Source organism: Pezoporus flaviventris, unplaced genomic scaffold (assembly GCF_033815535.1).
Source record: "Pezoporus flaviventris isolate CSIRO_AGI_PZ_B2104156 unplaced genomic scaffold, CSIRO_AGI_Pfla_v1 ptg000045l, whole genome shotgun sequence".
NCBI lineage: Eukaryota > Metazoa > Chordata > Aves > Psittaciformes > Psittacidae > Pezoporus > Pezoporus flaviventris.
In genome coordinates, this window is record NW_026892593.1 from 10,524,231 (window position 1) to 10,546,230 (window position 22,000).

Sequence of the window (22,000 nt, forward strand, 5' to 3'; positions counted from 1 at the left end):
TCTGCATGTGGATGTGAAAGCTCCTGTAGCAGAATTAAAACAATAATAGCTGTATTTCACAGTCAGCAGTAGCAGCTGTGTCATCAGGACAGGACACTGCCTTTGGACAGGAGAGATGAAAAGTAGATAGGCACAAACCCAGTATATATTTTCCTAATATGACTTTGTAATATTACACATTTTTCAAATCAACCTTGTGGTTTCTTGACTTTGTGGCCGGCAATTTTAAGAGGTCAATAGCTGGAGTGCAAATTTATTTTTATCTTTATTTTACATTGGTGTGGTCTCTCCTGCTTGTTTTGTGCTTCTTGGTAGCCATGTGTAAAGTGACAAGAGCTCACAATTAGCACTTCCCAATCCCCCACCTTATTTTCTACCTCTCTTTCAACAGCAGAAGCAACTGAATCAGCAAAGCTACCAACAATGTCTGTGTTACACAGTATTGATTCATTCTCTGAGCACCCATTCATTTTGGGCATGGCGTAAGGTGAGGTAGGGTGTGTGAAGGGGGAGTAATGATTTAATTAGAGCCTAGGCATACAGAGCAAGAAGGATGGCATTGACATCATCTTAATTCTGAAATTCAGAAGATGCATATTTGGCTTCAACCAAGGGGCTGAGTGAGTAAGCTTTGATACAGTTTTGTGTCCTGCTGCCATCTACTGCATGGACTACCTGTACTTTTACTCATTTTCTTTTACATCCTCACTGAGTGAATATGAATTCACTCAGCAAACTGAATGCATGCAAAGGAGAAAAGGTAATTTGCAAATGAAAAAGCTGCTACATATCTGTCTCAAAATGATTCAGACACTCATTTTTACAGGATTTTAATCTCAGTTCTAGGTAAAATGCATATTTTTGTGCTTTCTGGGTATGTCACAGATGGTAAGTGTGATACTGAGGCTTTAACTCCACAGTGCTATTTACTGTCGACGTCTGTATCTGGAATCCGGGCCAATGGATCTCAGAAGACTTGGCTTCACACCTAGCATGCTCACGTAAGTTTTTGTAGAGAACCGTGAACCTGCACGGCAAATAGATTTAACATTTAGTTTGGGGAAAACGCTTTTCATTTTGGGTAGAAAAAGCCTACAGTGGGGTGGAAACATGCTCCATAACAAGGTATGAACAAGTCTTTTTCTGAAGAATCTGAGGGGGCTTGAGACAGAATTTTGTATCTTCTGTAGCTGCTTGATTTGGCCTCTGTACTCTCCACCTTCCACCCTGCAGCAGACAAAACTTTCAGGAGAGCAAACTGGGGGTTTTGCCTTTCAGATCGCTCTACCACAAGCAGAGTAGCCTGTTTGCAGAATGGAGACATCTGCATACACAAGTCCTGATCTGGAAATGCAGGGTCTGCATCAAAACTCATTAAAAAACCTAGAAGCTTAAGTCTTTCTCCAAAGAGCCTAAAGGCTGTTCAGATGTATAAGGGAGATCAAAAGAGAAAGGGAGGAAGAACACCACAACTTCAAAGTTAAATTTATTGTGGAGTGGTGTAGAAAGACATTTCCTGGTTTACCAGTTTTCAATTTATTAAAAAATGTATTTTTGACAGAGGACACCATGAAAGCCTTCCTATATAAAGACGTATCAGTTATTTAGGAAAAGCCTGAATTCTAAATATAGGCAAAATCTGAGCTTGTGGGATGTAGGGTTAGACACTTGATATTGTAATACACTGTCTAGTCACTTAATAGTTGAATCTCAACATCAATTTCCATATTTCTTCTGGAGGCATTTTTTCAAATAACTCCCACGTTTTTTAACTGGGAAAATGACCTCTGAAGGGTTTGTTTGTTACATGATTAAGCACAGAAGATTTTTAGTTAAATTCCATGGCATTGTTTTTCTACCTTTTCTTTCCAAGCTGAACTTGCACGTGCACGTATAAGAAGTAATAATTTCCAATTCATGCTGCAGAATATACTGCATGTTTTTGAAAGTAATGTCTCTCTTCAAATAGTGCCTTGCAGATGGCAATGCCTTTACTAACAGGCAGGCTCTTACGTCTTGGAAAAGTCAAACCCTAAGCTGATGTGCCAAGGACACCTGCACACCGAGTGTGCTTTGATGCTAAGTACGACTTCGGTGTCTTTAATTTCCTTTTTCAACTGCATTACCCCTGTAGACCCGCGGAAACAGTAACACCAGCGTTCCCTCTAGTGGCCACTAACGACATGTTTCATGGGACACAGAGCTTGCAGAGAGCTCTAAATAGGGAAACATTTCTATTTAAGTTGGAACAATTAACCGGTTGTTTGTGGGGTTCTTGTTACCTATTTACTCCCAAAGCTTCATTAGCGTGCCGGAAAGTCAGAACTGTTGTAGATACCAAATTACAATACAAGCTTTCATACAGGATTTGGGACACGTTCACGTGATGGGGATGATGTTGAAAACGGGATAAGGAAGGGACGCTTTTCTTGGAAAACATCCCAACGATTGCAAAATCTTGAAATCCTCGCATCAGCCTCAAACCCTGATGATTGTTCTGAATTGCGCATGTATTTGCTTTGCATCAGATCACGCATAGTGATGTATTTTACGATGAGAGTTTGGCCTCAGGTAGTCAGGAGTCCATTCTTGGCTCTGCAGTCACCCAGAGCTACTGTGTAGGCCGGCAAACCCTGCCAATACCTGTAGTGTCTCTGACAGTAAAACAGGAGTCGTACATACCCAAACCAAGTTGTTATTCTGGCAATAAATGTATGGAAATGTCTGGGAGACACTCGCAAGACACTCATAGGGTAGCAGGACTATAGACCTGCGTGGATTTTAAGAAGCTGGGCTTTTTTTCCCCCTCACCAACTTGTATTTTGGACCCAAGCTACTCCCAGCGTCTTGTTTAACGAAACAAATCCTAGGGGCGAGGCTGGGGCCCGGACCAAGCGCAGCTGCTGACTCACTCCCTGACCTTTAGCAACTTGCTCTTACCTCCGCACGCCGTGGCGAGAGCGGAGCGGGCCCGTCTCGCAGTAGCGTTGCGGGGCGCTAGTTCACCGTGGGCAACCACGGAAGGCGCCGGCCCCCCGCGGATCGTTACAGACGGGCACCACCCGGGAGCCCAGTCACTGTTTCCAGACTGAGGCCGTGAGTCAGCGCCCCGCCGCGGAGCCCGCCGCCATCTCGGGCCCGAGGCCCGCGCCCCGCCCGGTCCGGCAGCTCGGCGGGGGAGCGGGGCGGCCGCTGCTCCGCCGCCCGTCCCTGGGCAGAACCCAGGTCCGTCAGTGCCGCTCAGCGCTCGGACTCGCTGCGGTGCGGTGCGGTGCGGTGCGGGCGGCCAGCGGCGCGGGTACACGTGTCCCTGTGACTGTTGTTTACTATCAGCCGAGCGCCACGCGGGGCATCCTGGGGGCTGTCGTCTTATCGCGTCCGAGCTGGCAGGCAGCGGCGGCGGAGAAAACTACAGCTCCCAGAACACCCCCTGGAGAGCCTGAGGAGGTATTGGCCAATCGGAGAGCCGCAAGGGAGTGATTGATGTGCTGCGCTGTGCAATCCGCAGCGCAGGAGAGTCAAAACATGTCCGCCCTCCGGGCGGATTCCTGATCGGCAGACTAGATACCCAATAGAAGACGGCCAAGGCTTGAACAACGTCATCTTCGGCCACTCGGCGGCCAAGCACGGCCAGGCTGGGGCGGGACTTCGCTGCGGGGAGGAGGCGGGGGGGAGCCGAGGGGAATTTGGTAATGGCGACGGGTTTGGTAAGTGCCGCAAAGTTTGGAGCTGCCGCTTCTGGGGGACCGCGAGGTGCTGGCGGGGAACGGACGGGGTCCGCCAGGCCGGAGGGGAGCGGCGGCGGCCGCGGGCCGAGCCGAGAAGGCTGCTGGTTCTTGGCTTTCGGAGGTGGTAGGAGCCCGGACATTGTTTACTGGGCGCCTTCGCTCACCGGCCCGGCGGAGCCGCCACCCTGCCGCGCTGCTGGGCTGAAACTCGCGGCGTGCGCAGGGAGCGTAGACCCCCTTCGGGGCCCGTCATCTGCGGCGCCAGACCGCGGAGCGACCGAAGTAGAGCGGGTGTGTCCCCCCCCCCTTTTTTCCTCGGGGGCGCCCGCTCTGTTAGCGCGAGGGCTTTGTGCTCCGCCGCGGAGAGCAGCGGCTGCTTGGGGAACGGGACCTGGAACTGTGAGGAGGCCGAACCCGGCTGGCGGCTGCGGCCGGGGGCGTCATGGCGGGCAGCGGGGTCTGTGGGCTGGGGTGGGGGGGGGGGGCGCCCGGGCCGGGCTGTTACGCAGTTGTGAATGAATGGGGCCTTGGGCGCATGCGCGCTGGCTGCTGAAGTTTATAAACAAGGACAGCGTCCAGGCGCGGTCACATGACGGGCGGGTGTGTGCTGGGGGGGGGGGAGCGGGGGAGCGGGGGAGCGCGGTCCCGGCCCGCAGTGGCGGGGGGAAGGAGGAGGAGGAGGAAGGGGGGAGCAGTATCAGAGGCTCCGAGCCGGGACGGGGCTCCCCTGCGGCGGCCGGGGCCATCGCCCGGGGTCACGGGGAGTGCTGCGTGCTCATGCACCTTTAATTCTGTCGTAAATACCTTCTTTATGTAATCAGTGTTTGTTTGTTTCGCGGCGGGCGCTTAAATGGTGCGGGGAGGGCAGTGCTTCCTCCACGGGGGGGGGGGGAGCAGACATTGATGGAGTTGGGTAGAAGGTAGGGTTCGGCCTCAGTAATGCTAAAAGGCTGTCTGTGCAAAAATATCATGAATCATGTCCTGTGCTCCTCCGAGGCTGTGCCTCCGCGGCGTTTTTCTGGCGCAGCTGTGCGAGTCGGAGATGTGGAGCGAGGCTCTTTGATCAAAGCAGCTGTGCCAATAAAAGTCCCTGGTGTAGATCCAGTCTTGCCAGTATGTTGTGTTTTGCTTGGAGAAGCTGTTCGCCGTGTTAAACTCCATCCAGTGAATTGCTGTAGGCATAGACCTTGCCTGAGACTTCAGTGGTAGGCTGGGGGAAGGAAGGCAAATACCAGAAGGAAAACCACGGGAAGCACTTCCACCCAGGCGTTCCTGCGCAGTGCGGTTTGGGTGGATGCTGCCCAGTTCCTGCTGAACCCCTTCTTACCCATAGTCTTTATTTACTTTTGTCCCAAACTTATTTTTGTCCCTCAAAAATACATATAAGTCAATAAGCTCTTTGTTAGTATTGCTGTTTGGTTTAGTGTGAAAAGTTGACCTATTTTAAAGCAGAGATTCGTAAATTATTTGATTCAGCTTCTAAAGAAAATGGCAGTAATTATGATTCTGTGAAGCATACTTCTAAAAACATCTGTCACAACAAGTTTTGAACATGAAGTTGAGTTAAAAAAACCCCAACTTTACAAGCTAACCATTCCCCTTAATGTTCCAAAACATTGAAGAACTGAGAACAAGAGAAGCACGTGATGTCCAAAGCAGGCTTTAATCAAGTAGAATTAAAAAAAAAAAAAAGAGTAAAGTTGGACACTTTCTTTTTTGTTTTGTTTTTAATTCATCTCTTAGAGGAGATTTTGGCTTTTGTACACGGGTGGTTTTGGTTTAGATAAATTCTTACGACTTGGAAGAACAGTTCGTTTCTCATAATGTCTTTTTTGTCAGATGAGCGTGTTGTATTTGTACCTTCTCTCTGACCTTCGGTGTGTTGGGATACCAGGGAGGCACTTTCAAATCTTGGCAGCTGGCAGAAAGGAAGGAGAAGGTAACATTCCCAAAACATGTTAGCTTGCTCGTTTTGGCAGGAAAATGGGAAAGGAAGAGAGAAAAAATAGAGAGCAAAACAAGATAGAAGGGGGAAAGGAAAGATGTAGACAAGCCAGAAAAACAAGGAGTGTCTTTTCAGAGTTGATTATGTGGAGATAAACATCAAGGTCCTGACCTGTGCTACTGAGATCTTGTTTTTCTGGCAGAAATGGCTGAACTTTCTACTCTTGTGCTGTTCTGTAATTTTGCTGTCCCTCATGGTGGTAGAGGAATTTCCCTCTCTACCTCCTTAAAATTAGAATTGCACTGTTGCAGCTTTGTAGTACTGCCATTTGAGTAGGATCAAAAATCTTTCTACATTTGGAATGAAAGTTTCTGTAAGTTTTGCCCGTACGCCAAAGACTGGGAGACGAGAAGTTAGAAATTTTCCAATTAAAAAAAAATATTACTGCTTAGGTCAAACCTTTTCTAGTAGGGCCAGTTTATAATTCAGAGGGTTATGTCTGAACCATATTATGTACAGGACAAGCTTAATGAAACAGATTCATAGAATGAGTAAAAATACAGAATATTGTTAATGTTTGCTGTATACTCACACTGCCTTTTAACTGTTTATTAAAACGGCTGGTTTGGGAGTTTTTTCAATAATTGTTATGGATTTTTATGTATTACTAAGGGAACTTTTTGTGTGATGGGTTACTGTTTCACATAAAAATATGAGACTTTTTAGCTACAGTTTGTATTTCTCTAGTGTGCATGATAGCTTATTTAGTGGACATGTTTGTGGTAGACTTTTCAGATTTTCTTTTTTAACTAAGCTGTGTTTTCTGCTCTTGTGAGGGACTCGTTAGTCTTTCAGTGATGCTTCATTAAAGCACAAGGTAATCATGTTGGGGTAGCTTTAATTCATCATCATCATCTAAAAAGAAAACCCAGTAGATAACCTTGTTTTCCAGCTTCTAGAGGCAGTGGTTGTGTAGAATAATCACACAGTTCTGACTCCTGAAGATGATTTAAAGTATTTCTGTTGGTATAAATGTTACGGTGATGGGATTTGGGGAAATGAAACTGCAGTGAAGTCTACTAGTAGAGGCTTCTTTTTCTTTCCAGGCAAATGGAAAGCAAAGGATGTTAGCAGACAAATGTGTTTGAGACTGTACCTAGTGTTGAGACAGCACGGAATGTGAAGGGCAGTGACAAAGGCTTCTGTGGATGCACCAGATATGAAAGGGCAACTACGAAAAACACAGGTGTGATGCCGAATGGCGTTGGGGACTTAATGTCAAAAGGTTGAGGTTGGCATCTTCTTTGCTTTGGTCTTTATTTGCAAAACCTGTTTTCAGGTTCCTTCGGTCCCTGGGCCTAGCAACACACATCTGACAGAGCGAGGTAGTTCTTTATAGCAGGGAGAGCAAGTTAGGGGCAGGCCAGTTCTGTGAGTTTGTCACACATGAGTTGGTGAGACTGGATAGGATGTGTCAGGGGGAGTTGGCCAGTGTCATTGTGAGGATGGTCTCCAAAAGGTGGCAGATGTGGTGGTGGGAGGGCTCCCAGCAGCAGGAAAAAAAATCTCAGGCCTGGCTTCAGGGAGGGGGATGTGAGGAAACTACAGGCTGGTCAGCCTAACCTCAGCCTTCACGGAAGATTGTGGGGCAGGTCCTACTGACAGCCATGTCCTGGCTCTTAAAAGTCAAGAAGGTGACTCTGAATAGCCAGAATGGATTAATCTAAGGCAAATCTTGTCTGACTTGTCTGGTTGCCTTCTGTGACGTGACGTGTGTGGCTCAGGGTACCAAGTGAATGTTGTTTACCTTGGCTTGCATGGTGGTTGAGGAGATGACCCTGGACTCTTGTAGGCAGTGGGCACAGGCTGTGGCAAGGGAAGTTCAAACCGCACATAAGGAACAGCTTCTTTACAGCAAGAGTAGTCAGTGGTTCTTGAGGAGTGTCAGGGAATCTCCATCCTTCCAGATACAAGAAACTTACGTGGTCAGGGCTGCAAGCAGCCCCATCTGACTTCAGGGTTGGATCTGTTTTCTGTGAGGATTGTGCCAGATTGTTTCTAGAGGTCCCTTTCAAGCTAAATTATGCTGTGATTCTCAACAGATTATGGAGGATTTAGGGTACTGGTAATGATATAATCTGTCAGATGCAGCTTAAAACAGTTTGTGTACAAATTTTTAACCTCTGTCTCTTTAAAGTCAGATACTTCGGAGCATCCTAACATGGTGTGGAAAGTGAAGACAAATCAAATGCCTAATGCTGTTCAGAAACTTCTTCTGGTAGTGGATAAGAGAACTTCAGGGATGAATGAGTCACTGGAGTTGCTGAAGTGTAATGAAAACCTGCCCTCTTCTCCTGGATATGCATCCTGTGATGAACACATGGAACTTGGTAAACAATGTGACTTTCTCAGAAGGTGCCAAATCCTGAAGTTTGATGTAGTTTTCATATAGTGAGATTACTGGAAGATGCCTGAGATTATTGATTTTAACTTCAGTAGGGAAGGGAATATGACAGTGAATTATGACATCTTAAGGTCTTATTTTGCAGTCACTTTCCTTTAACCCATTTCCAGGTCTGAAACACTGACCTGTTGACTTAAATATTTTCTTGAACTCAGCTACAAATTTCTGCTCTTAATCTCCAGAGTTGGTTTTGTTTTTTGTTTTTTTTTTTAGTACAAGAATAACAAACTGAAACCTCAAGAGCTCCTCCTAAAGGGAAATTACACTGCTTTAGATCTGCCGCAAATAGAGATTCTGGGCTAGGGGAACATTTTACTTCAGTTCTTACATTTTGGAGAAGAGTAGCACGTACATTAGGAAGTATTGATACAAGCAATGAAATGTTAATACATTTCATTGGAGTTATGGAGTGATTAAGAATAATGCTACTTAGTTACAGGAAAGCCTGTAACACAGACTTCTGATAACAAGCTGAGCTCTTTTCTGCTCTTCTGTGTAACATGAAATGTGGAGATTATTGGTAAGAATTCACCCCTGCCAAGCTGTGTACACAGCTGTCAAGACTTCTCAGTTATTTCACTCCAGTTCCCTGGTGAAAACGTGGAAAACTCTTACCCTGTGCAGCCCCCAGTATTGATAACTCTAAGTGTCACACCTGCTAGGACAGATTAATTTAGTTGCCTTTTGTTGAATGTTTTAGTATTTTAGTGAAGCATGTTGCTTCTTTTGCATAGTTCTGCAGTACAATGCTCTGTAAACTAGTCAGTCTAGTAAAAATTTTAAAACCAGAACTGCATTTTTACATACTTAATGTTTTACTTAAATTGCTTGCATGAATGTATAGTAGAGTGAAGATGTGATTATTTTTGTGCCCATTTTGCCAGTATTATGAGTAGGATTTGTGAGATGTTGGTAGTTGTGATATGCAGAAAGTAAAATCAGTTGGTCCATTTTGATCTTTATTTGTAAGATGTGGTGTCAACTAAAACTTAGCAGTGGGTATAATTATCTTGATTTGTGCATTTTTTCATAGATGATCTTCCTGAACTACAGGCTGTGCAGACAGATTCTACCCCACCTGCACTTTTTCAGCTTGGTGCTGATGTTTCGCATCAGGAATGTTCAAGGCCTTTGTGGAACCAACATACCTCAAACAGCAGTTCAGAAAGTGCTTATTCTTGTGAGAATGGGGTGAACTGGTTGACAGAATTAGCAAATATAGCCACAAGTCCTCAGAGTCCTTTGATGCAGTGCTCTTTTTATAACAGGTACTGACATTCATTTCAGTTTAGAACTGTGAAGATTTGTAATAATGCCTTCAGAAATGTTTCCTTCACTTTTGACACCCTTTGACTTCAGACTGGAACCCTATGTTTGATCTTTCTATATAGTAACTTTATCCTTCTGTGGCAGATTGCACAGGACTTGTTTCAGAGCCTGTTGCAAAAGCTGCTTAATTGCCAGGCACAAATGAGCTAGGATGGTATAAGGACATTGCCTAACCACAGAAAGCTCAGAAATTATGGGCATTTACCTCATGTGGAGCAGCAGATGAAAAATCGTTACATTAAATTCTTAATACTAGCTCACTGACTTTAGATTTTTTTCTTTAAAAGAGCTAATTGGAAAGGTAATGCAATTTTTTTTTATTGATAGTGTTCTCAGATTTGATATCTTTAAATTCCATGTGGCTGTGAAAAGCGAAATTTCTGGGCTTCACCTTCTATTGTGCAGCTTTGGTCTTAGGTTTATAATAAGAAAATTAAATGCAGTGCAGTAATGCACTTGGGATTTAATCATTAGGACAGAGCAGATGTCTTTATGTATAGTAAGAATGGGGTATTGAAGATACTTGTAAAAATGTCAGCATTGTGACCACGAGACGCTGATGTGGAGGTAGCACTGTCATTTGGGTGGTATAATAGAAGCTGTGCAGGAGTTATGCTAAATACTCCCTTTGCCTGAGCTTGCACCCTTTAATCATGCCATTTGAATGTTGGGGTGTGGGAAGTTTATTGGTATTCAGCTAATGCAAATAGAAATATTTATTAAACAAAAGCATTTTAGAGTAATGGCAGCTAAGTCTTGTGTTGTCTTAATCAGAAATATTTTAAAATACGTTTTTCTGTTACAGATCATCTCCTGTTCACATAATAGCTACAAGCAAAAGTTTACATTCCTATGCACGTCCTCCACCAGGATCTTCAAAGAACGATCCCACTTTCTCCAAGAATGATGTGGATGAAACACCAGTCAGACATGAAAGGGTGAGTTGTTCTGAAGTAGAGATGCATGAGTAGTGGGTTAAGCTTTTTGAGAAGATAAACTAGTGTTAAAAGTCATCTGTTTAGTTCTAATACTGTTTCTATTTAAGCTAGGTTTTCTGTCACTTTTCTTTTTACCAAACACAATAGGCTTGTAGTGCTCTATCAGAGTCTACATTTCTGTGAAGAGATTCTAAGAAAGCCCTGCTTCTCTTGTAGTTCCTTCTATAGCAAGCTTTAAAAAATTACGTTAACTCTTTTACTGTCTTGAAAAGGAAATACAGAACCATCTCCTTTTAGATGCACAAAACCTGTTGGTCCTGCTTCTGCCCTTCCTGTGCAGTAATTTGTGTCTGAAACTTCCCTATTAAAGACACTGAGTTTTTCCCAGTGATTTATCTGGAACCTCCTTGGCCCTACAGCTTTCCAGTAGTTTGATCAAGGAGTAATGTGTGCTTTGAGTGGTTCAGTGGACAGCCAAGGAGTGAATGATGGCTTGTAAAATGCTTGCACCTAAGCATAAAATAAGCATAGGTGTGAAGTGAATCTCAGGGAATTAAACCCCAAAATTTCTGGATGGCACATTGCAAGAGAGGGAGATGAAAGTACTCTATTTACGTTTGCTACATTCTAATACTAATAGAATACTAATTTCTATTAGTATTTCAGGCAAAATAATGACAGAGATGCAAAGTCAAGGATGTATCTAAAGACATACAAGACCAACCCTAAAATATCACCACCATTCTGCTTTTTTTTTTTTTTTTTTAATAGGCAAATAGTGAATCAGAATCTGGCATTTTCTGCATGTCATCACTCTCAGATGATGATGATTTAGGATGGTGCCATTCCTGGCCCTCAACTGTTTGGCATTGTTTTCTAAAAGGTAACCTAACATGTATCACTGAATAAGTATTTGGTTTGTCTTGGGTATTTTTGTGGTTCGTTGGTTGGTTTTGTTTGATTGTTTTAGTAGCACAGACTTTTTTACATAACACTAATCTTTTTTCTTAAAATCTCTTAGGCTCTCGTTTGTGCTTTCATAAAGGACGCAATAAGGAATGGCAGGATGTTGAGGATTTTGCAAGATCTGAAAGCTGTGGAAAAGACGAAAATGTCCCAGCGAGTCCATACAAGGTAGCTGTTAGTTCTGATAAATTCATTTCAATACCTGGAGCAGATACTTCATTTCTTAATGTTCTTTATCCCTTTGCCTGTAATTACTGTCTCAGGAAGATAGGTTTGCACTAAACTTGCCTAGAGCTGCTCACTGTACTATTTGCGCATCTTACTATAAAGCAATCAAACTGAATTAATTTAGGTATGTTTTGAATTTTACATTGTCTGTTTCTAGCAAGAGCACTTAGAATGTTGGTATTTTTTAATATAAGATGGTGAATATACACCTGTAGTATGCACAGGTGTATGCTTTTCTTGAACTGTATGTATGTTTACAGGGCTATGGTTCTGATGGTCTGAAGTTGATTTCTCATGAAGAAAGCATTTCCTTTGGTGAGTCAGTGCTAAAGCTGACTTTTGATCCTGGCACAGTGGAAGATGGCTTGCTTACAGTAGAATGCAGACTCGATCACCCTTTTTATGTTAAAAATAAAGGTATGAAATGCTATAAGTATACTTAGTTGTATATTAAAACATTCTTAGAAAGCAGCTGCAGATTTTATTGCATCCCATGTTGCTCAAGAAATTGATAAAAGCAGCGTTGTACAATCAATTTACTATCTTTATAAATAAATCCAGAATTAGAACAGACAAAACTGTAAAGTTATAAAGCTACAGAAATACTGCATGTTTCTTACGGGAAGATTTGATCAAGGACATAAGTGGATCTCGAGAAAGAAAAAATGGGGGGGGGGGATAAAGGAAAGCTACACATAAGGGAAGCTTTTCTCACTGGCTAGACATGAAACTTCTGATGATAAAAGTTACCAGGTTTTGACTGCTTTTTTGCAAAAATTAGATTTAAAACTATTTGCAGTAAGAATTCCCGGAGTAAGTGTTTCTGCTTTTTCATCTGGGTGAAAGAAGCTGCAGCAGAACAGTTTTATAAAGTGATAATCATACAGAGATATAGGATTGCTCCAGTTAAGAGCTAGAGAGATTGTCTGGCCGTTTGTCTAATTTAACTCTTTGCCACTTCAGGTTGGTCATCTTTTTATCCAAGCTTGACTGTGGTACAGCATGGCATTCCATGCTGTGAAATGCATCTTGGAGATCTGTGTCTACCTCCTGGACACCCTGATGCCATTAACTTTGATGATTCAGGTGTTTTTGATACATTTAAAAGGTAATTTTTGGATAAAGTGGCCCCAGTAGTTCTTACGTTTAATGAGTAGACCCCTTATGTCTGCAAGAATTTGAAGCATTATGCAGAGCAAAGAGAGAAAACTTTTGGTAATACGAAATAAATGAGAGGGAAAACCAAAGACTGAATACTAGGAAAGCTGTGTAATCGTGCTGTGCTAAGCTGCAAAGTTTATTTCACCTTGGAGTGAAGTAATATGATAGTTTAAGAGCAATTATATGAAGCAGTAAATACATCTGTATTGTATTATCTGTATAAATTCTACAGGTAAAGTGGGTTATATTTGAAAAGTCTGGACAGTTTTCCCACAATAGCTATTAAGTTGTGCTTCCTATACAGCTATGCATCTGAATTAGTAGTTTTTTAGTAATAAATGTATGTGCTATAGCTTTAGGGTACACTTTTCATGATTAGTTCTTGCTATTTTTGTATATTCAGCTTTTTGTGATTCTTTTCCAATATATCAAATTTACTGAACTTTCAAAGATCAGTTATGAGGTTTGCCTTGCTTTTAGCAAGAGGTTCAACCAGATGACCTTCAGAGGTACTGTCCACATAAATTATTCTAAGGAAATAATATTACCCATAAGATTTTCTCATACTTTGCATACTTCCATATTTTGAGATTTCTAGGTTTAGTAAAATCCAGCTTCTCCTGTGATGTTAGCTCCTTCTTAACATCTGGTTTTTTTTTTTTTTTTAGTCTGGTTGCTTTTCGGTGTTCTTACAATAGAAAAAAAGAATTTAAAATATTGTTTCAAGTGCTTGTCTTCACTCATTTGCTGTCTTGGCTTTTTTCTTATTAACTCCTAACTGCATGCATAGACAGTTGTTAGAATCAGTCTATTTACATCTCACTTGTGGCTTCTTATCCTGAAGCCAGGCGTGGACACTTCAAATTCCTTGTTTTGTCTTTCTGGACAGGATGGAGTAAGTCACAGAGAAAGGAGTATGCAGCAGCAGCTGTGGATAACAAGACAGAAGAATTCAAAAGCAAAACCCTGTTGCTATGTTATGGGAAGGAGATTAGGAATAGGAAGGGTGCTGGACTATTTGTACAACAGAGAGGCTCTTTCTTACTGTCTTGTGAGCTTGCCTACAAGCATTATCCCTTCTTAGTTGTTTTCTACTTTTCTAAGGGATTTTGGAGGCAAATCTTCAGGCCCCACTCTTGCTTATGGTTCTGCCCTGTAGAAAGGAGCTGCCTTTGCATGGGAGTGCTGGGCTACCACTAGCAGTGTTTCCTTGTTATTAGTTCTGCTTAGTTCTGAAAAAAGCTCTTCAAAGCCCTTATTTTTGCCACAAGTTACACAACTACAGCCGCATTGAGCAGTGGGTGAGCAGAGTCTTTTGAGTTATAGATATTTTATGTTTATTTTGTGGTGATAATTTAGCGTTTTAGATCTCTGATTATCACCTTTATGGGTGTGTTTTCCCTATATAGCATGCTAAAGGCAGTATAGTCTGTGGTTCCTGGAGATAACAGTTTGTGGAATTAAACTTCTTCTGTACTGGTGAGAGGTTAATTTGTAGTTGTTGGTCAAAAAAAATTACAGTACTTCACAGAATTTGGAGGTCTAAATTGTATGGAAACAACTCATCTAAGCTGTTGAAATACCTTGAAGTATTGAGGAACCTCACATTTTTGTCACTAGAGGGCAGACTTAGCTCTAAATGAAAGAGTATGCATCAGTTTTCTAATCTCACTGGAAGGTTTGCCTATAAAATAATACGTATTTAAGTTATAATAGAATTTATTTTAATAGTGGTTTTATATTTGTAATTAATATATATTTTCAAGTGAGTTCAACACTTACTCTTCCCACATTAGTTGTTCCTTCCAGTACCTGTCACTCACAGATGAGATTTGATTTATGGTAAGGACAAAAGGAAAGAGGGAAGCTTATTTCAAACAAGGATGAAATTGAAGACAGTGTACAACAGATATACAGCCGGAGAATTGGTAGTACACAGCAGACCTTGCCAAGTTGCAGTATGCCATCACACTGAAAATACTGTTAACTCATGTGCCAAAGTTTTGGTGGTTTTTTTTTTTTTGAGGTTTGGTTATTTTTTCATACCGACATCTGCATCAAGTACAAATCATTATGTCTCACAAAACCCCTCAAATACTATAAATGTAGTATAGATGAAGAGTGAGTGGCTATTAAGGGGTTTATGTGAAAATTACTCCATCATTTTCTAATAATGACTTTTTCTTGCAGCTACGATTTTACCCCAATGGATTCCTCTGCAGTTTATGTGCTAAGCAGCATGGCTCGCCAGCGTCGCGCTTCTCTGTCCTGTGGAGGATCAAACAGTCAGGAGGCTGAGAGATCAGAGTGCAGTAGTAAAAACTGTGCGTCTACTGCATCATCACATCTTTCCTCCAGTTCATTGTACAGCAAAGCTGGCAAAAGCCATAGCTCAGGGACTGCAAGTACTGTGAGTGCCACTTCTCCAAACAAGTGCAAAAGACCAATGAATGCCTTCATGCTTTTTGCCAAAAAATACAGAGTTGAATACACTCAGATGTATCCAGGGAAAGACAACAGGTAATGACACAAATTGTAGTTTTGTTATTCTTGGTGAGTTTATAGAATACCCGTGTCCCACCTTTAAGTGGACTAAATTTTGCATTTGAAGTAAAATGTGTGTACATTGTTTAAAGAACAAGTTTTGAAAGATGCTGACACAAATCTTAAACCATGGGCAGACTCGGTAAATAGGACGCAAGCCGTTTTTGGCACTGTTGCCTTCTGAGAAAGCATTTGGGTAAAGCAACTGATGTATGTCTGTATGTGCAGCGGCAGAGTCACAAATACACAACAGTCTTTGTTTATGCTGGTGAGAAAAGGAGAAAAAAAAGCACCAGGCTCTCTCCTCATGTGTTATAGTGGAAAAAGGGAATTTCTGATCCTTCTGATTAGGTCTTGGCATAATATTGCAAATTGTTCAGTGAAGTTCTGTCAGAGTGAGTTGTCCTCACTCTGCACATTGTATTGAGAAATGGAGTACTGATTGTTGGGGTATCTGAAAGATCTTAATCCAAACAGTACCTTGCCAAATGTTGCTTGTCCTAAAGGCATTCAGCAGCCTGTTGGAGGGAAGGTTCTTTGGACTCTGTTGGAGGGAAGGTTCTTTGGACTCTGTTGGAGGGAAGGTTCTTTGCTGGTTTCTTTTTGGCTTCTTTTTATCTATACACATGTTCATGTCTAAACAATTATTTTTCTTTTCATAAAGCTCTCCATTATAATGTTTTAAATAGTCTTAATATTTATGCTAATTGTGCATATGTAAGTATGAACTAAAGCCCATGAACATACACTGATTTTGTACTCGGATTTTTTTTACATATATAACATCATGAAACTGTTACTATAAAAATGACACTGTCACTAAAGATTTTAGTACTAAATCTGGTAAAAACTAAAGGTGACAGGGCTTTGAGAGGGTTTTAATTTAACTATTTTATAATGTTCTGGTAAGGAGGCTGGAACTGGTGTTGAGAAATAAAATCCTGTCATACAAATAATCCAACCTTAAATTCCAGGCAGTCTTGTGTGACCTGGCAGTGATGTTCTGCGGTGTTTACAGTAGCTTCAGTGAAGCAGATCTGCTGCCTTCTAACTCATTGCAACTATCAAAGAGAGATCAAACAGAACGTCAGCTAGGAAAGTCTATGATGGTTTATCTTAAAATGCTGATTTCAAAGGGATGCAGTGAACTGGAGCTGCAACTGGACGGATGTGTGAAAATAAGTTGAATATTTCAGTAAGCAGGTTTACCTTGATGGAAAGTGAAGACAAAGTTACAAGTAAGCTTCAGAATGCATGGCTCACCATCCCAGTTAGAAGGCAGTGCATTTGGATGCAGTTTGTTGGCATTCCATACAGACAAAATCACAAAGTTAGTGATAATTGATTATATATGCATTCAATTACTGTTGCTTAAATGTGGCTGAGAGGCAACTCTCATGATTTTAACTTTAGTATATGTCTACTTCAGATTACTGAGTAGATCTTACAGTTGGTTACATGTAGTACTTTTGTACACTGCAGTTCCTATGTTTGCTACACCTGCTTAATTTTTTCTTAGCATATAAGAAATGACAGACCTTGACGTATTTGGAATTAAATGGTAAGTTCTGAGACAAAGCAGCTCAAGCCATGTCAACAAGATAGTGAGTTGTAAACATTCAGAACACAAGTCAACATTCACATGGTACTTAAAAACGCGATGGACGGTAAAGCATACTTGAGAAACTGGTGTTAGAGTAGTACTTGTTTCTTTTCTAGATGTTCTCACTATGACTGTAGTTGGACTTGATTGTGCCTTCAGAAATAACCTGAATAATTTGAGTAGTGTATGTTCTAAAGACGAAATCACCTAAACTAGAGTATTTGTTCTTGCTGAACATAATTACTAAGTAAACTTGAGGCATTCTCAACTACTGCTTGACAATTTCTTTCGAATTAGCTGTAGTGTAAGAGGTTGTATCCCAGTTGCTAAAAAGTTGTCAGGTACCTTACCAGCATTTTAAGAGGACAGAGTACAGAGTGCTGTGAAGTTCTGGTGAGGTGAAGGACACGTAAGGCAATGAAGCAGTAGAACAATTTCTTTCTTGTTTCTGGTCAGGTGAATTAAGTCTCTGCTATGTCAGGAACTTTCTCTGTACACATGTTTTTTCAGTCTCTGTGGTTTGCTCACAGAACTGTTTCCTTGGCAAAATGGAGCTTTTGTCTCTGCATTAGATTTTTCAGCCTTTTTGAAACGTACAGATCTGTGCTCACTTTCAGTGCTCAGTGCAGTTTTTTCCTCTGGAGATAATAAAATACGTGTTTTTACATTTAAAATACAAAGATCTTGTAGTTTATTTTATTTGGAAATGCAGTGCTTTTTTCAGCAAACCTGCTCTCTCTGGGTCACCATGTTCTTTCCTGGGGGTATGAGTGACCCAGTATAACCTGGTGACCAGAACCAGACAGGTTTCTGGTGCTGTTGATTTGCCTCTGAATACTGCTAAAACATGGAAAATCTGCTAATTGTGCTTACTTCTGGTGACAGACCCAAGATACTGATTCTCAGTTTGGATAGAAAACCAGAAATACCATTGCCAGAGAGACAGGCTGTGCACATGGATTTGATGTGGATGGGTCTGGTTGCAACTTGAGTTTGCTCTCGGGAGCCACCAGAGCGTGTGACAGCACAGGCTGAGTGGCAGCCTCGATGGAGTTCCTGCTGTGCTCTCTGGGTGCTCTGCAGCTCCTGGAAGCCTGAAGAGTACTACACAGTCTTGCAGGATTAAAATGCATTTTCTTGTTACAGTGCAGAAAAGCCTTCAGAAATGCTGTATGTGCATCAGCCTATGGAAGAGGTTGCTGACACTCTGCTCTTCTTGATTCTGTTGGAAATTCTGTGAATAGCTTTGCTGCCAGCAAGGAACCTTTTAATATGATGAAGCAGAGTTGTTTGCACCTTTTTTTTTTCTTTTTTTTTTTAAAGCTGATCACAGAAGGTTGATTGCTGTAATCTGAAGCTAAAGCACCTGCTCAGTAGTTGAACACTGGTAAAAGAGCTGCTGTTTAGAGATTTTCATTTTGCTAAAGGATGGAGTTAAAGTTTTAAGGGAATAATGATCCAGCATTTGGGAGTGCAGTTGAGCAATATAGCATGATAATAATGGGAAATACTGTCCAAAAGACAGCAAGTTTAGAAGGAGCAGGAAGGCAATTCAGCAATTCATTGTTAGAACAGATCTTTTTGCGTAGGAATGGGAACTTGCATTATGTTCTGCCCAGTATGGATTAAAGGTGGAGGAGGCTACACACATCTATTAGGTAGACACGGGGATTTGCAGTTAATCAAGTATTTGTTTGGCTAAGGTCATATTCAGATCATTGCCCTAATTATTAGAGAACATATTTCCAGCAAATCTGTCATATGATCTTCTAGTACAAAAGTAGAGCGAAACACATGTGAGTTACCGTTTGGTGGTGGTTTTTTTAACATCCCTGTGTTGCTGGTTTATGTCAGTTGCTGTGTATTCAAATATACACCCGCTGAAATGTTAGAATGTGCATCGACCCGTGCTGAGCTAGTACAGAATCTCAGCTGTTTAACTGTTGAAAGAAGTATGAGAAGATAATCAGAAACAGGATTGTTCTAAAAAAACTTGAAGATACAGTTGACTTCTGTATGTGTGTGATTTCAACACTTAGCTTTTGTCTTCTTTGAAGTGCTCAGATAAAAACAAAATTAGGGTTTTTCTTAACACCCTGTCCTGACCACAGTGTAAACATTTGTCTTGCAGAGCCATAAGTGTGATACTTGGTGACAGGTGGAAGAAAATGAAAAACGAAGAAAGACGGATGTACACGCTAGAAGCCAAGGCCTTGGCAGAAGAGCAGAAACGTCTAAATCCTGACTGTTGGAAACGAAAACGAACAAATTCTGTATGTTTGTGAAGCTTTCTTCTTCATTGTGTACTTAAATGTGTTCATATGGTAGCGACAGTGGGTTTTGTTGAGGATAACCTGCTGTCTACTCCTTTCTTGGTAGCCCAAACCTTCATTCGGCTCCTCTGTGTTGGGTAGCCTCCTTTTGGACAGTTTTCAGGAGACAGATCAGGCGAGGGTCTCTGAACATTTTCCTAATTCCATTAATTCTATTGGACTGGAAGTGAGTGTGCTTGTGAAAGGCAGAGGAAGAGCACATCACCTTTTGTTTGAAGTAACTGAGTTCACAGGATCGTACCTAAATTACATCTGTCCCCTCAGAAACACTTAAACTTTTACAAAATCCTGCTTTGATTCAGTCTCATTTTTCTTCAGTAAAAGCTTTTTCTTTACCATTTTCTATATTTTTTACTTATAATTTGTCAGTATATGATGTGAAGTTACTGAGGGAGCAAGTTATTTTTTTCCATTAATCCCTTTCATTTACTACTCTGTTTTAATTGTAAAATAAATACAATAGATACCACTTCTTCTGTAGGGAAATAAATTGTTTTCCACGTTGCAGAAGGCCATTCTAAGAGTCTGCAGCAGTGAACCTATTAAGATAAGGGCTTTCAAGCTTATAAGTCATATAAAGAGAACATAGTAAAAAAAAAAAAGAGATTTCTGCCAGCCTGCATGTTCAGCTAGAAGAGAAACTGGAAGGAAAGATCCACACTGTGCACAGAACGCCAGGTCCTCTCATCATCCATTTTATGCCTGCGTAGGAGCATTAGTGTATAGTGTGGGCTTCACAGGTTTAAGATTCCATCCTCAAGTTAGCCCCTTTCCTTTTCTGTGTAACTGAGGCTACTTTCTCAAGAGCATATACAAGTATTGCCTTAAGACTAAGAAATGCTCCAACTCTCAGTTGCTGCTTATTGCTTATATACTTGGTGCTGAGTTTTCAGTCCCTTGTTGCAGATTTCACCGAACCCCAGCTGCAAGGAACAAGCTGTTTTTCTGTTCACTGGATTCTATTTTAATCAACAGTCACAGCTTCTGTTAGATCTCCTTGCGGGTTTAGTTAAAATAATACTGTGTATTTATTCTGCTTTTACACTACTGCAGTCTTGGACATTGGGTGGTGAGGTCAATTTCACACATGCACTTGTCAGCTTCAGGGAAGTCGGTGGGGGTGTTTGGGTGTAGCTGAGAGGAATAGTTGGCCTTGGGAAGGATGGTTTTCTCACCCTGCCTTCTAGTAGGATATTCCTTTGTCTTCAGACCAAGGTAACAGTATTTGTAGGACCTGTTACTGCAGTGTTAACAGCAGGAAACACCTTTTTTATGATTTTATTTTAATGAACTAAGAATTTTGTTAGCAGTGGTTACCTTGTCAAGTAATGATGGTGGGGATGGTGGAGTCTGGGCTGCCACAAAGAAGTCTTGGTGGTCTTTTGATGATGAGGGGATAAAATAATCTGTTTGGGCTTTCTGTTTTCTTCAGAGTAGCTGGACCAATGATTACAAGTACTTGTGGCTTTCAAAACAAAGGTTTGCTAGATTTAAGATAATGTCTCCTTCCCCTTCGCTTGATGAGAGCTAACCTGGTTTTCTCTTTTCTCAGGGCTCACAACAGCATTAAGCCAGAATTTTCCTGTTAACTCTGTATTTACAAAATGGCTGTTGCTTGATGGCAAGAAGATGCACGATCAAGGTCTTACTATTTGTTGTGACTCTGCGTGGCCATAAAATACTGGCACCATCAAGTTGGAAATGATCTAGTATGAGTGCAGATTTGCTTTTTACAATAGAACATTAAGTAAGCTAAAACTATCAACATTTTAAACCAAATTGCCTTATTTTTCTTCCAAACTTCATATATGTATCAGGTAATATAGGCTTGAAAATGGATATCCTGTGGTGCTAAAGTACTTTAGAAAGAGGCGAGGGAGATGTGTATAAATGTTTATTTTTAAAAGAAAATGTACAAAAAGGGGAATTTTAAAATATGTAACAGCTGTTTATATACATTGATTCTTATTGCTGATTAATATGTATTGCACAACCATATTATTAATTACGAGTCTGGGGCCTGGGCTTTTCTGAGATGGCAAGGTGCGTTGTGGGGTAGTGTCCCAGCCCAGCCAGGCGCCAGCACCGCACCGCAGTGTGGCGAGCACAGCGTAAGGAGCGCGGAGCCGCTGCCCGCATTGCCCCGGAGGAAATGTGTCCCCACAAGGGGGCGAGAGATCCTGCACAAGCTGGCACTAGTCAGAGCTGTTGTTGCCGGTGGCAACCGTGGCCCGGGACAGGATGAAACAAATAGCGTTATCTCCAGAAAAATGGTGCTGTTGATACCATCACCATCATAGTTTTTAACTCTGTGTTTTGTCTTTGCCACATACTCTACAATACTTTATTTTGCCATAAGACATCTTTACGGTGGGGGCAAACTTTGCACTTAACTATACGTGCAACACTTGCACTTTACTATTTTTTCCTCCAACTGTCTACAATTAGAGCAGCTGCATTAGGATTCCAACTGCTTCTGCTGTGAACTTTTACAATCATGGCTTTTTGTCTGCTAAACAGCTGTGTGTTCCTTTTTTTTGTTTAAGAATCACAACTGTAAATTTCAGTTTATGACACGTCTATGTGATGTTGCCCCTCAGATTTTTGCACACTATATTCTTGTATATTATTTCAAATAAATCCATTAAAATCTGGTGGTGTGTATTATATGAAATGGAGTGGACTAATCGTGAAGTCCACCCTGCGGGATGAGCACCTTGTGCATGGAATTCTGTACATGAACCCGTCCAAAGCGCATGTG

At 41.6% G+C, this 22,000-nt stretch overlaps 1 protein-coding gene across 1 annotated transcript; it reads left to right on the forward strand.

The window, feature by feature from the left end:
* The first annotated feature begins 3,554 nt into the window (after positions 1-3,554).
* On the forward strand, positions 3,555-21,893 carry HBP1 (HMG-box transcription factor 1). Its single transcript, XM_061467421.1, has 11 exons — positions 3,555-3,707; positions 7,871-8,063; positions 9,171-9,405; positions 10,272-10,404; positions 11,176-11,287; positions 11,426-11,538; positions 11,859-12,015; positions 12,562-12,706; positions 14,950-15,279; positions 19,038-19,179; positions 20,792-21,893. The coding sequence occupies exons 1-11, from the start codon at positions 3,693-3,695 to the stop codon at positions 20,807-20,809; spliced, it is 1,593 nt and encodes a 530-aa protein (XP_061323405.1). The 5' UTR covers positions 3,555-3,692; the 3' UTR covers positions 20,810-21,893.
* The last annotated feature ends 107 nt before the right edge of the window (positions 21,894-22,000 follow it).

Excerpts from the sequence above, each read along its gene's own strand:
- HBP1 (XM_061467421.1), top strand. Across the intron at positions 8,064-9,170 it reads TGATGAACACATGGAACTTG|ATGATCTTCCTGAACTACAG; the intron begins GTAAACAATGTG and ends ATTTTTTCATAG. Across the intron at positions 12,707-14,949 it reads GTTTTTGATACATTTAAAAG|CTACGATTTTACCCCAATGG; the intron begins GTAATTTTTGGA and ends TTTTTCTTGCAG.